Source organism: Anopheles maculipalpis, chromosome 2RL (genome assembly GCF_943734695.1).
Source record: "Anopheles maculipalpis chromosome 2RL, idAnoMacuDA_375_x, whole genome shotgun sequence".
Lineage (NCBI taxonomy): Eukaryota > Metazoa > Arthropoda > Insecta > Diptera > Culicidae > Anopheles > Anopheles maculipalpis.
The window spans coordinates 68928056-68941532 of NC_064871.1; the positions used below are offsets into that span (position 1 = coordinate 68928056).

The 13477-nt window shown below is 41.3% G+C and overlaps 2 protein-coding genes across 6 annotated transcripts in view; one reads left to right on the forward strand and one right to left on the reverse strand.

Annotated features, from left to right (window-relative positions):
* LOC126556291 (clathrin light chain) overlaps positions 1-13477 on the forward strand; it is a 358662-nt gene that overhangs the window by 330278 nt on the left and 14907 nt on the right. The gene's annotated exons all lie outside the window — the stretch shown is intronic.
* Positions 1-13477, reverse strand: part of LOC126556287 (tetraspanin-2A) — an 86364-nt gene that overhangs the window by 45871 nt on the left and 27016 nt on the right. The window contains exon 2 of the mRNA XM_050211524.1: positions 11171-11272. Within this exon, the coding sequence (XP_050067481.1) occupies positions 11171-11269 (99 nt within the window). The 5' untranslated portion in view covers positions 11270-11272. The remainder of the gene's footprint in view (positions 1-11170; positions 11273-13477) is intronic.

Genomic DNA, 13477 nt, shown 5'->3' on the forward strand with positions numbered 1-13477 from the left:
CTTAGAAAATCGATCAATATCATCTAAAAAGCTCATTTTTGAGCAATTCCTTTTGCCATCAAATACGATGGTACCAGGCAATCCGATTGCGGTTTAATCTGCCTAAGTGCACCATAAACTCTCCCAAAATTTTGCTTTCCTTCCAATCGAAACACCAGTCCCAAAGTTTTCCTAATTTGCCCATCGAAACTATATAGAATGGCTTTCAATTACTCTGTAGCATTCCCGGCCGCCTTCATGCCGTTTGTCGCAAGCTTCCCATCGGTTAAGTTAAGCGAAAATATTCTCTTTAAATCGGCCACACAATGAAGCTTTTTAGAATGACTGGATTTACGTAACGTACCTTTTTCATTCTTCTTTTTTCCATTGCTATTGAAATGACCGCCTCCTTTCGCCGACCCCGAGCGGAGGAGGTGTCGTAAATGGGAAAATAAAAGCAAACCCCAAGCATGTGAAAATCTGCCAACACTTGGTCTAACACTGCGGTCAAGAGCTGAGTGACAATGCTGAGGGAAAGCAGAAAAAGTTGTCTCGCCAAGCAGCAAGAACTACTGTTGTTTTTTTTTCTTTTTCGGGTTTGCTCGACCGTTACGACATGAGTCTCGTTTTAAGCGCTGTTAATTCAATCCCGCCGGAACCGACGGCCTGATGCCGTCGTGGGCGAATGTTCACACGATCCACTTCGTGGGGCACCATTTAACAGCGCCACCAAACTACGAAGTAACGAAGCAACAAATGGTGCTTGAACGAAGGTGAAGTGGAGGACAAATCAGGACACGCCGGGGACACTCATTTGCGTATGAATTATAAATCATAAATACGTCCTGCCCTGTTCTCGGCCGCTTCTACCCACCAACAACGATCGTGTGTGTGTGTGCTACATACAGCACGAGACACATGTTTGCGACGTGAGCCGCATACAGAACACACACACACACTCTTCCGGCTGGCAGAGCTTTTAAGGCTTGATTGTTGAAACTGTCACACTGCCGACGAAACCGATAAGCAAATGGCGGGCACGCAACGATTTGCGAGCCCGCGTTTTCCCTGCCCGGCGTACGCGACTTGATGGGAAATTAAAATTCTTTCAAACTCTCACACTTTCTCCGGTCGCCGTTTGGTGTTCCGGCGTCGGCAGCTGGGCGATGGTAGAAAATGACTACCACAAAATCTCCCACGGTTCCCACCCGAAAGACTGTTAAACGAAAAGCAAACCTCCCCACGTCTGATCTTTCCTTAAATCCCCAACGCTCTGGAAGGTTTTTCCCCTCTTCTTCTTCTTCTTCTTCTTCTTCTTCTTCTTCTTCTTCTTCTTCTTCTTCTTCTTCTTCTTCTGCCGGATAATGGTTAGTAAAAATGCGCTCCGCGCTCGTTCACTCATTAAATTCCCTTCAACGTCAACGGGCGCACAATTTCAGCAACTTACTAATGGAATAATCTCATTAGTATCCCTTTTCCATCCACTGTCGCTAAGGGAGAGGGTTTTCGGTGGGATACCGATGTTGCCGTTACGCGTTCTGTGTGACTGACTTGTGTGTGTATGTGTGTCGGTATTTTACTGCCTTGGAACCGAAACCTTCTGATGGGGGTGAGGTGACGTGGTAGTAAAAATAGAATATCCCACTGGCAGGCAGTATCGAATTGACAGTGAACAACTTGTTAAAGGTTACATTTTAAGCAGCTTTGTGAGAAACAACCGGTCGTAAAGCAGTTGGAATGTTGAGCTCATACATCAACTAGATTCTTAAAATAGAACCGTCGAACTCGTCAAAGAATATTAATTCCTAATTTGAAGCTTACCGCTCAACATTTAGACTCTTCTGGATGTAATGTTTTGAGTGGCAGTTTTCATAAAAACGCATACCGCTTTCTGGTGAAATCTATTTTAAATGCTATTTGTCTTCATTCACCGAAGGAAAATGGTACAAGAAAGGAATTTCTGCCTTATGAAATATTTTCAATCCTTCCCGGAGAGAAAAAAAGCGACTATACCAGGAACACGCTAACCATGGGACCTATTGTCAAACCTGAATGTTAGAGAAAAATCGTCGAAAAATTATTGGCTTAAACTCCATTTTCAACTTATGACAATTCCAATGTGGTCTTTTAATCGCACAGTACTAGTCAAGGATCGTCACTGAAAAAATATCCATCCAGATTATCCGGGATGTGGGTATTCATATTTACCGAAACTTCCCAGAAATTTCAAGTATTGTTTATCCTAGATTTCAACACCTTATTAGACAGAACGATGAACCTTTTTGCAACAGCTAGCATTCTCTCTTCCTGTAGTTTCTTATTGACTTAACGACCTCTAAGGTCACGCCGGCCTGTATTTGTTTATTTACCTTTATCTTCAAAAATAATTACAGGTCTTTTTCAAAAAGATCAAGACGGTGATTCAATAATAATTTCACAAAATATATAAATTTAGATTATATTTTGTGTTTTTTGCGGGCCGCAGCAATTTTAATAATGCTGTTCTGATTGCTATCCCTGATTCAATTCGCTAGGAGCAAAAAGGATTTTTAGTAGAATTCCGTCAGAACCGTCTCTCCAAACGCAAAATTGAGTATTTGTACCGACACCTTTCGAGTTTGTGTTGTTCAAAGAAGAATACTAACCAACTTGGTATTTAAATTATCTTATTATGTACAACTTCAATTAAACTGACTGTTGAACAATGACTTTTATTAACATTTTAACCATTGAAAAAGCAATAGAAATTGTCACTGTGTTAGCTGGATTAGTCGCGAAAAAAAGTCTCAAAATCAATTTGTCCTACTCACGATTTACTCGAGACTTTACCATTTGAGATCGGCAATAAGGATCCCTGTCCCAGCGAACAGGAGAATGTATGCTGCGAGTAATCACACATACCAAAACTGGTGAACGGTCAGCCACAGCAAGGGACATTTCACATTTCCTTCTACTGCCCCAGTGTGGAAATAACCCTACAGCTTTCACAATTTAGTTTACTTCCATGTTAATACGACAGGAATGAACCAACCGACAGCAGCAGGGACGTCATCATTCCCCGGGACGCTTGGGAGACATTTATTAAATATTTTAACTCTCCCCCCTTTTGGCACGACCGTTTGCGAAAGAGCGAAGGAATGGGATGCTTTTGACAAATTTTCTCACACAAATATTCATATTTGTGTCGAGTTTTCGTTAATATGTCAGCCCTTCTCGCACACTCACCCCATCCATCCACACAAACGTTTTCACACAAGCGTGCAGGGATTCCTACGCTGACTGGCTGAATGATGAGCTTTGTCTCTTGGTGCAGTTACAGCACGCTTTACTCGGGAGCTTTGCTTCAAATTAATTGCTTTCGACTGGTTGTAATTGGATTTTCCTTTCCCACCAGCAAACTTGGCTAAGCTGGGCTAAGATATATCGGCTAGAAGAATGATGAAAAATAGCCTGTTTACGAGTTAGGGGAAAAGTATTTAAAATGAAAAATGGCAAACTAAAAGGAGTATATTATCTTTCTTTTTGCGCTGCGACGGTTTCAAACGGCCCTTTTCTACTATTCCGCACGCGCAAAATGTGTCTATCGTATCGGATTATTTCTGACATGAGCGCCATCTTTGCAGCGCAACTTCTTTCCATGCCTTACGGTTTATTCTGGCAGAAACAAAAACACAACACGGTGCATGGTGGGCAAAAAAAGATTGACTTTAAAGTTTATTGAATTAAAACTTCACCAGCCACCGCTAGGAAACATAACACCGAAACCGTGACGGCCACAAGTTTATGTAGCGAGCGCTCCATTACCGATTGCCCTTTGGCTGCCACGAGTCAAGTCCCGGGTTGAGGAACACCGGCAAAGATATAAAATAAACACCACACCGCGACCGCCCAAGTGCACTATGCTGCACGGGAGCATCAGTTTTGCTTCATTTCCGTGTTTCAAGTTTGGGGGCGCGCAAACTGTTAACTGCACCTAGGCCGCCTAGCATGGCAAATATAGACACAACACAACAAAAAATCCTTCAAACCACCATTCGAAAAACGGGCGAAGATCACGTAGAAATGATAAATTTTCACACCATATAAACTGTCGGTCTCTCGGAGATCGGTCTGTACATCGGAACGTACCAGAAGGACCAGACTCCTTTGCGGGGAAAACTGGGTCATGAGACGCGAGGTGGAGGTGTGAAAAAATCAAAAACTTTCCGATTCTGAAATCGAGCCCCATGGTAGGGAAGATGGTAGCTAGCAAGCGAAGAAAAAAAAAGATAACCTCAACTTTGGCCAAGACTTCAGCAGCGGAAGAGTGTATGAGCGAGAAGTGTATGAAAACAGGGGCCAGCGAAAGAACATGAAGCTATAAATGTAATATAACAAAAACCAGGTCCAAAATTGAGCACAGCTAAATTTAGTGAGCGAAATAGGACGAAAGAAACGGCGGAACAATGGAAAAACAGAGAAACCACAACAAAAAAAAAAAAACGAGGAAGGATAAGTTACTTGCTTCAGTTTGCACTTGCCTGCCTGAGTTGTGATTTCAGTTCATGCTAGTTTCTGTTTCGGTTTTTCCTTCCTTTCCTTGACTTTACACACGGACACACACATTCAAGCTTTCCCGGCTTGTAGCAGAAACTTTGCCAGAACTTTTGTAGTGGTGTTTTTCTCGCGCTTCCTTTTTTTTTTGTCTTTGCTCCAGCCTCCATTTTTATTTCTTTTCGCATCATCTTCCCACCACCAACCGGGACGGTGGTGGAAAAATCGGCTGTACACTTTGCACTTTATTTCGAAACCTCGTGCCCTCGCCCGAACAGGGAACACACAGTTGTACGGGTCGTAAAATAGACAGATAAAAACACGAAACAAGCAGCAACCGGGTTGGATTGACCGGCGTTCGGTGGCATGGAAACACGAAACCACTACGCTCTTTGTTTCTGTTGTCTGACCTCGGCCCTCGGCTTATGTTTGCGTGAATGAAGCGCTAGCAAAGCGGGGCGGTGGAGCGGGCCTGTGTCAGCGAAACCATACCCGTGTGTTGTTGCGAATTGTTCAAGGAAGTCCATTCGAGTTGGCAACTGGACTGATGATGAAACGAAACGAAACGAAAAAAAAATGCCTGAAACCCATTGCCAGTTTGGTGCTGTGATGAGCCAAAGCGTAACGATTCGATCATCCGTGAAGATGATCTTAATGTTTCAATCGGAATGGAGTAATTTTTTGTTGGTGTGTGAATTTCTACACTTTTTAGCACGTGACACTTTCCTCAGTAGATCATTTTCACACTTTCGCTTGAAGTAATGTTTTACTTGGCAAGTGTCTGTAAAATTGGTTAAATGGCCGGATAAATGGGAGAAATATCCTTAAGGTAATTTTTGTTTAAAACTTAAATTGTTGTATTATATTTTGAGAAACATCTTGCTTACAACTGATAATACGACTGAGAGCCGTCATACTCATATAAAAAGGTATAAATCTTGTTCACACAACAAAAACAAATGGACACATCTCGACACCAAGCGTTTTCAATTATAGAAATTTTTTCGTTAATCTTCTGCTATTACAGTATTGTAATAATTGAGAGCTATTACGTTCTTTATCATATGGATTAATTGTTCATATGGAATTAATCATATGGAGTTTATTGTTGGTCTCTAAAATTTCTAAATCGAATGATCAATCGAATTGATACAAAGCAGTATTTTATTTATTATGATAAAAGCTTCGAGGAAATGAATAACAATAATTAAAAATGTAATATGATTAAAAATGAATCTTTCTAAAAGAAGGGAGTTTCTTACTATAAATTTTTAACAAAATTTTTATTAATTTTCACATGTGTTTAAGAAGAGGAGTCTACTGTTAATTATTACATTATATTTTCTTTTATAAAAGAGTAATTGTGTTCTCAAAATGGATCAATACTATTAGGTGCGCAAATAAATAACAGCTGTTTCGAATGTGGCGCGAATTTGACGTTTACGTTATTGGGGCGTCCCGGTGATGTAGACGACAGCGGCACCAGTCTTCAAAGGGCAGGGCCGGGGTTCAAATCCCATCCGGACCATCCCCCCGTAGTGAGGACTGACTAACCAACTACGTGGTATCGACACTCCAGTAAGCCATTTCGATGGCCAGCATGACCTTATAGGTCATTAAGCCAAGAAGAAGAAGAAACATCTTAGATCAAGTTCGGGAATGCCATAATCAAACTGTGTAAACAGATGAGTGATTATTTCGTGCGAGTAAAAGTTCCTAGTTTTTGATAATGTCTGATTTTGAACAGGTTAAGGGCCATAGCGGGAGGTGTTGCTGTTTTTGTTTCGAGCGAAGAAAACGGCAGCCGAAGCGCAATCGAGAGCTTTCGAGTGTTTACGGCGATGCTGCTCTAAGCGAAACAAGGTGTCGGGATTGGTTTCGACGCTTCCGAAGCGGTGATTACGCCGTGGAAGATGCTCAACGTGAAGGAAGGCCCAAAACGTTCGCCGACGTAGAATCGACGGCTTTACTGGAAGAAAATCACTGCCAAACGCAAGAAAAGCTTGCAGCCGTGCTTGGTGTAACTCGTCGGGCCATATCATCACGGCTGAACGCGTTAGGCATGATACAGAAGGAGGGCAAATGGATACCACACGAGTTGAAGCCGCGGGATATTGAACGCAGACTCTTCATTGCTGGTCCAGCGGCACAACAGAAAGGGGTTCCTGCATAGAATCGTGACGCGAGACGAGGAGTGGATTTCGTTCAGCAATCCTAAGCGCAAAATAACATGCGGATCCCCCGGTCATACCCCAACACAATCAACTCGAAAGTTATGCTGAGTATTTGGTGGGACCAGCTCGACGTCATATACTACGAACTTCTGAAATCGGGAGAAACATGCTCGGCCACATGTTGGAAAACTACGTTGATGCCCTCAAATGGGATGTTTTACCGCATCGGCCGCATTCACAGGATCTGACACCATCGGATTTCCACCTGTTCCGATCCAGGGATGGTGGATTGGCTAACCAGCAGTTTCCCTCTTACGGATAGATCCAGAATTGGTTGAATACCTGGATTGCGTCAAAAAACGTATATTTTTTCCTCAAAAGGAATCCGCAATTTCCCCGAAAGGTGGAAGAAAGTAATAAATAATAATGGCCAATACTTTGATTCACCTTATTTTCACAAATAAAAATGCAATGACGAAAAATAAACTTATGAAAAATCGGCCGTTATTTATATGCGCACCTAATATGTTGATGTATTATTAACAAGCAAAAGAATAGAAATTTATTCTTCCAATTATTTTCAAATTCCGAAAACAAGCATTCTGTATAATGCAAAATAAACTAACTGATTCCTTTAAAAAATAATTTTTCAAACATCAATTACAGAAAAGTGTGAATTAAATGAAAACTGATTTGGAATCTATAAATGTCACACAATAAAGAGAAAGTCAAAAATAATAAATAATTATAAAAGCTCATACCGATTTCAATGATAAAATTATGGACAAAGAACGGTAAAACATTTGAAAAAATTGTAAATAATTAGCTTCTGAAAACAAAAGAATTCCCTGCATCCCAGCTTCCCGTTTTGCATACGTTTGATCAAACATTAGCTTCAAGATTAATTTATTCCTCGAATAATTGCTTGCTACTGGTGGTTACATTGCTTGCAATTAAAAGAAAAAAAAAACAACAGACAGACAGTACTTGAAATCTCGCTCAACTCTTCGTTTAATGAACGAAAATTATCCTATCACCCAACTGCCTTGCATGCCTTTGTAATTTATGGCAGCGGCGTGCTTAGGGAAGATGAAAGAAGGCGAAAGTTTCCTCGGAACCAAACCCATCCGTTTCCGTTCGAGAAACCCGCACACCATCGGGGACACCATCCCGCCAGTACTGTCACTTCACTTGTTCACTCTAATTAATATTAATTTGTTCTCTCTTTGTGCCAGAACCCGGGCAGGAATTCACGTTGGCTTCGGCCGGACACAAGTGGAGTTAAAGTTTTCTTTTGCAAAATTCTTTTCTCCCCGCTCTTTGGTGGCTTCGAGTTATTGCATCGTTCACTTAACTTTACTTCTGTTCTGGTTGGCGGTGGCCCTATGTTGGCCACCCTTGCTGGTAATGTACCGGAGCAGGGTTTCGGTTTTCTTTCGATTCGTTTGAAATGAAAATCATCACCGATCGCCGGCAAACAAAGCGATGGCAAGCGGTGGTATGTTGGCAAAGAGCGTTGGTTGCTGGTTCTTTCTACACTTTGCTCATTACCATCATCACTCGAAAGCAAACGGAACGGATTGGAACGCTGGCCAGCAATCGTTGACCTCCGGAGCACAAAGAGAAATCAATTTGTCCGGAAACGTCCAGCTTCTTCAGAGATCCTGCCTTTGTCCCCCCCGGTTCTAGATGCAGATTTTGTTCTTTAATTATGCTGAAAGCAACCTAACTACTGCTAGGGAGAAAGGAATTGTAAATGCGAAATCGATACGCTGAGCAAAGAGGGAAATTGAAGAAGAAAGACACAGACTTCTTGCCAATCACATTGAAAACGGTTCGGTACGTAGCCTGTAAGTAGCAAAAATTGGGAAGCATAACGTGTCTTTAATTCTTTTGAAGGATTCAAAACGATGATGTATTCAGAGACGTGGAACTGCAAAAATCATGATTGAATCCTCACAGCAGTCATCTCTTAACATAATTAGTTATACATTATAAAAACACTATTTGGAATTTTACACCAAAAACGGGCAGCCATAACATTCCCAAGAAGACAATTAACTAATGAATTTTCTTTTTCTTTCAAAACTAAGGATCGTTCCGTGAACCACACGCGTAATAGTATACAATCTTCACACAAAAACACACCACCACCAAGAAGCTGAGGCATGAAGGTATGGTAAATTTTATGTTTACTGCTCTGCTTCCGACACGCAATAAAATCGAGACTTCCAACGCTCCAAACCTCCAAACCTCCCCACCCACCCCGTACGCTTCAAGTGCCACACTCCATCATTTTGAACCAACATATTTGGGATTCCAAAAAATCCTTACCCCGCACGAACCATCCTCTCGAGCGTCCTTTGCCTCAACGGTTGAGTTGTTGTTGAACGATTTGTCTGTCTTTTCTGCGGATTGTCGAAATTTACCAACGACTCCGGCAAGCACCCATGCGCCCATGCCGAATGCCCGGGCCATGGTGAGTCTGGTGAAATGGATGAATTATCCTCCTGTTTTCTGTTGCCATTGGTTAGCTTCCCATCATTTCGAGGAGAACCCCCACCGCACCCAACCCTCCCCGGAAGAGGGTGGAAAAAAATATTTATATCCCCGTTTTACTGTGGGAAATTGCGTGTGTGTTTCTTTGCGTTCATGTTTGGATACGCAAAGAAAAAGGAAAGCATTTTTATGGTTTTCATCATAAATTCGGCAATTTTATATCCGGTGCTGTGAGTTGCTGGTTTTTTAATCCTCTCAAAGTGAGCCTGGAGAAGGTTATAAGAATGAGGCGGTGGTTTGGTGAACTGACGTTTAGGAAGCCTTCGACATTCGGGAATCGTTCGGGAAGGTTTTTGGCTACTGCACAAGGGATTTTCATTGTTTTGCATTTCTTTGAGGTACTCTTAAGCATTCAACCATATGCTTAAAAGTTGAGAGCTATTTTTTTGGGAGTTGAAGTTCAATAAAGGGATCTACATTCGAATGGCTTAAATGTCAATAAATTTGTAAAATCTGGCACGATCGGATTGCCATTTCTAATTCATATTTTCATCATTGTATTATATTGAGTAATAATGAGTTAAAGAATTTGTATCATTTGGAGGAAAAGTTCATAAATCAAAACAGAAAGTTTGCAGAAATTGAAAATTAATGAAGCACGTTGTAAATGGATACAGTTTTCTGTTGAGTTTACAAGAAACAAACACTGTAAACCATTGTGATATCATTTTCATGTAAAATATGACATTTTTCTTCCCTTCTCAGGCGTTATTACCTTCCTTTGGCAATAAACTGCACCAAAATAGCATGCAAATCATTCCACATAAAATCAGAACAGAAAAGACCCTATGTGCACGAATCTTTCCTGCACGAGGAAATCATTTTGGTCGAGCATTTCCCTCGAGTCGAGCGCCACAACGCCATAAGGAACATTCGTGGGTACTGGCTGCTCAATTACACCCTTCAGTTCGTATTGAACCGAGCTGAAGGCTTACATTTAGCCAGTATTATCTTTACACTGCTCTTTCTTCGTCATAGTTTCGATAGAAACAAAAGGGGGGAGCCTGAATATTTGAAGCACAATGAGAAAAAAAAATTCCAAAATGCTAAACAAACTTCAGCCCTGCTTGATGGACCATCACAGTCCCAATGCAATCACGATGGTAAAGATTGGCGCCGGTAACTTAAGAGAAAAGGTGATTCATGAAGTATGTGCTGGGTACAGTGCGGAGATCGATTTTCATCGTAAAACTCAGACAGAGCGTATGGTTGGCTGAGTAACGAAGGTAACGAGCAAAAACTATTCTACTGCAGCAAATTGAAGTGCACTTGATTGAAGTAAAACACATCAGAATGAGAGCATTGCATAGCGATTGATTTTAACAGGTGTACAACAAGATCTGGACATGATTGGAACGCTTCGGAAGGCGAGTTGGTCTGTAGATTCAAACGATAATTTTTAAAGTTGTGTTCAGCTTATTAAAGCTCGCTTAAATCCTGCCAACAAGAGAACTGCAGCTGCTGTCTATCATAAAAATGTTGCTCAACCACATGAAACAACATCGAAATCCAAATAAACGCAGTCAATTGATCCATTCATTTAAAGTTGTCGTTCATATCCCACAAACGCAACCCTTGGGAGGTGTCTCCATTTCGCCATCGCGCTTATCACGGAAGACTCACTCATTGCGATAACCACGCATGCTGATAACGACTTGGTACACTAACACTAACCTCACCACTAGCACCACTATCACTCACACTCACACATGACGTGAATTGATATGTTGCCGTTGCAAAGCGTGATTCACTCGATAAACTGGGCGAATTCTTTTGCTTGGCATGTTTCCGTTTCCACAAATTCCAATGATCTCACCGTGTCACGACATCTGAACACACGGGAATGCACCATCTTCATCGGATTCTTAGCACTTCTTTCAACATCTCATTGCGGTCAGATAACATTGCATTTTATGCTCACTTACCCATGCTACTATGTTGAAGCAGAACAGCGTGTACTTGATGCAGGCGATTTGGTTCGACAATCTGGCCACACTTTCACCTTTGCCTTCACCGCGTGCCATTTTGTTTTATCGCTTCAAATAACGTTCAACCAACGAAACGTTTTCAAACGACACAAACTTTACTCACAGCACAAATGTTCGAAAACGGAAAGAACTTTACACTATTTCACTTGTAGATTGTGGAACCGCGTAAAAATGACTGATGAAAATTGTCCACACCGCGTTTGCGACTGTAATGGCACCTGTCCTCGAAGCGAAGGGCTAAGTTACGCTCGGTTTCGGGCCAATTCTTAGCAACATCGAGATAAGATAAGATGATAAAGACGGAACACCCCAATGAGTACGGGTCGATATGGGGGTCAGCTTTTTTATGTATGTTTGTTCATGCGAACTGTTGTAAAACATACATGCTGTTGGGTGTGTTGGTGCCCGGGAAAAAAAGCACATGCATTGAGTAGAGATTTAACGGTGGACAGGAACGATTGTTTCGATTGCTAAACAGGGTTGAGCTGATGGCTAGCCTGGAACGATGGAAGCTTCGGGGCGATGTTTTAGTATGCGATGTTTTCTTTTCGAATTAATTTCGGTATTAAATCTCGATTTAAAAAATTATGTCAACTGTAATTTGTTACCTTAAAAGCAATATAGCCCAGGCTTTGTATATGTAAAAAATATATTTGTTTTCAACCTACACAAATGTCACAAGAGCTGTGCATCAAATCATTCACATGTTCGTTGATGCAAATCGTTGTTTTAATATATGAGAAGTCCATTTATTTATGCAACAACGATTTATAGCTTTATTTTATTACATAAAAGAAATATCTTTGCAAAGCATTCCAAATCAACTCAGAACAGTGGTTCTCTTAATTTACGTATCATAGGATGTAACATGATTTATATTTTAAAATGTATTTTTTTGTAATAATTTAAAAATATTATTATCTTTTGATACTTTTTTGAACAATTAGCAAATCTACCTGCAAAATATTATTCTTATTCTTACCCAAGACAATAAAATGCACCATCAGCTGGTCTGAAATTCCAAGAACCACAGTACCTTGTTCCCCACTGTGAGCTTTGACATTACTATATCTGTCTTCTTTTTCTTTTTCTTTCTCTGCTCAGGGTTGAGCTCGTTGCGAAGGCATGGCCAGGTTGCCGATCCGTTTCCAGAAACCTCGATCTAAGGTTGCATTTCTCCACTGACGGCTGCATCCGATTTCCGACTGGTTTGACTCCACTTGATTCAGCCAACGAACTCGCTGTGCTCCTCTACGCCGCGTGAAATCCTCGTGGCATCCTCATCACGTATCTCAGACAACGTATCCTTCCGACTTTGGCTGCTGTCACGATAATAGCACCACCAAACAGCTCAGCTAGCTCGTGGTTCATTCTCCTTGGCCACACGCCCTGCTCGCACACACCGCCAAAGATAGTCTTTAGCACCCGCAGTTCGAAAATGGTGAGTGCATTGGCGTCCTCCGTCAGTTTAGTCCAGAACTCCCTCCCGTAAAGGACTACTGGAAGTTTCAAGGAGCGATATATCGTACATTTCGTGTGTTGTTGGAGTCTTCTGGATCGCAGGAGTTTGTGGAGTCCGTAGTAGGTTCCCACGGTTCCCCTGAACAAACTGTCTTTATAATGGAAAATATATTGGTTATGATGGAAAATATGTTGGTTATAAGTGGCGGCTCAGTGGTATGGGCAACAGCAGCTCGGGTCTTTGCACGGCAAGACCAGAGTTTGAATCCCATCTGAATCCCCCCATAGTGAGGACTGACTGATCACGCCGGTCATCGAATGGCTTATTATAACGTAGTATCTGCAAGTCTAGTAAGCCATTCGATGGCCGGCGTCACCAAGAAGTTCGTTAAGTCAAGAAGAAGATGAAAAAATGAACATCAGAGACTAATAGGGCACATCAGAAAGGTCCTCTCTGCAGATTCATTCTCAAAATCAGTACGTTATTGATGTAAAAAGTCAGTAAAGCTGGATTAATACGGGTTTTAGACAAACTACGATCAGAGGACCCTTTTCTTTCTAATCATGGTGAATGAACTATTTTTATTTCAGTATGACGACTCTCTTTTGTATTGTCATGCTGTCAACTTGACAGATAATTTTCTGTTCGCTCAATTTAGTTGTGAAATCAAGTTATAAAGTGATTAAAGTGTACAATGTTTTTCCTTTTCTACGACGAATTCTACAACAAAGTTTTCAACATTGCTGTAAAAGGAAAAAAAGACTTGTATCGAAACAGTAACT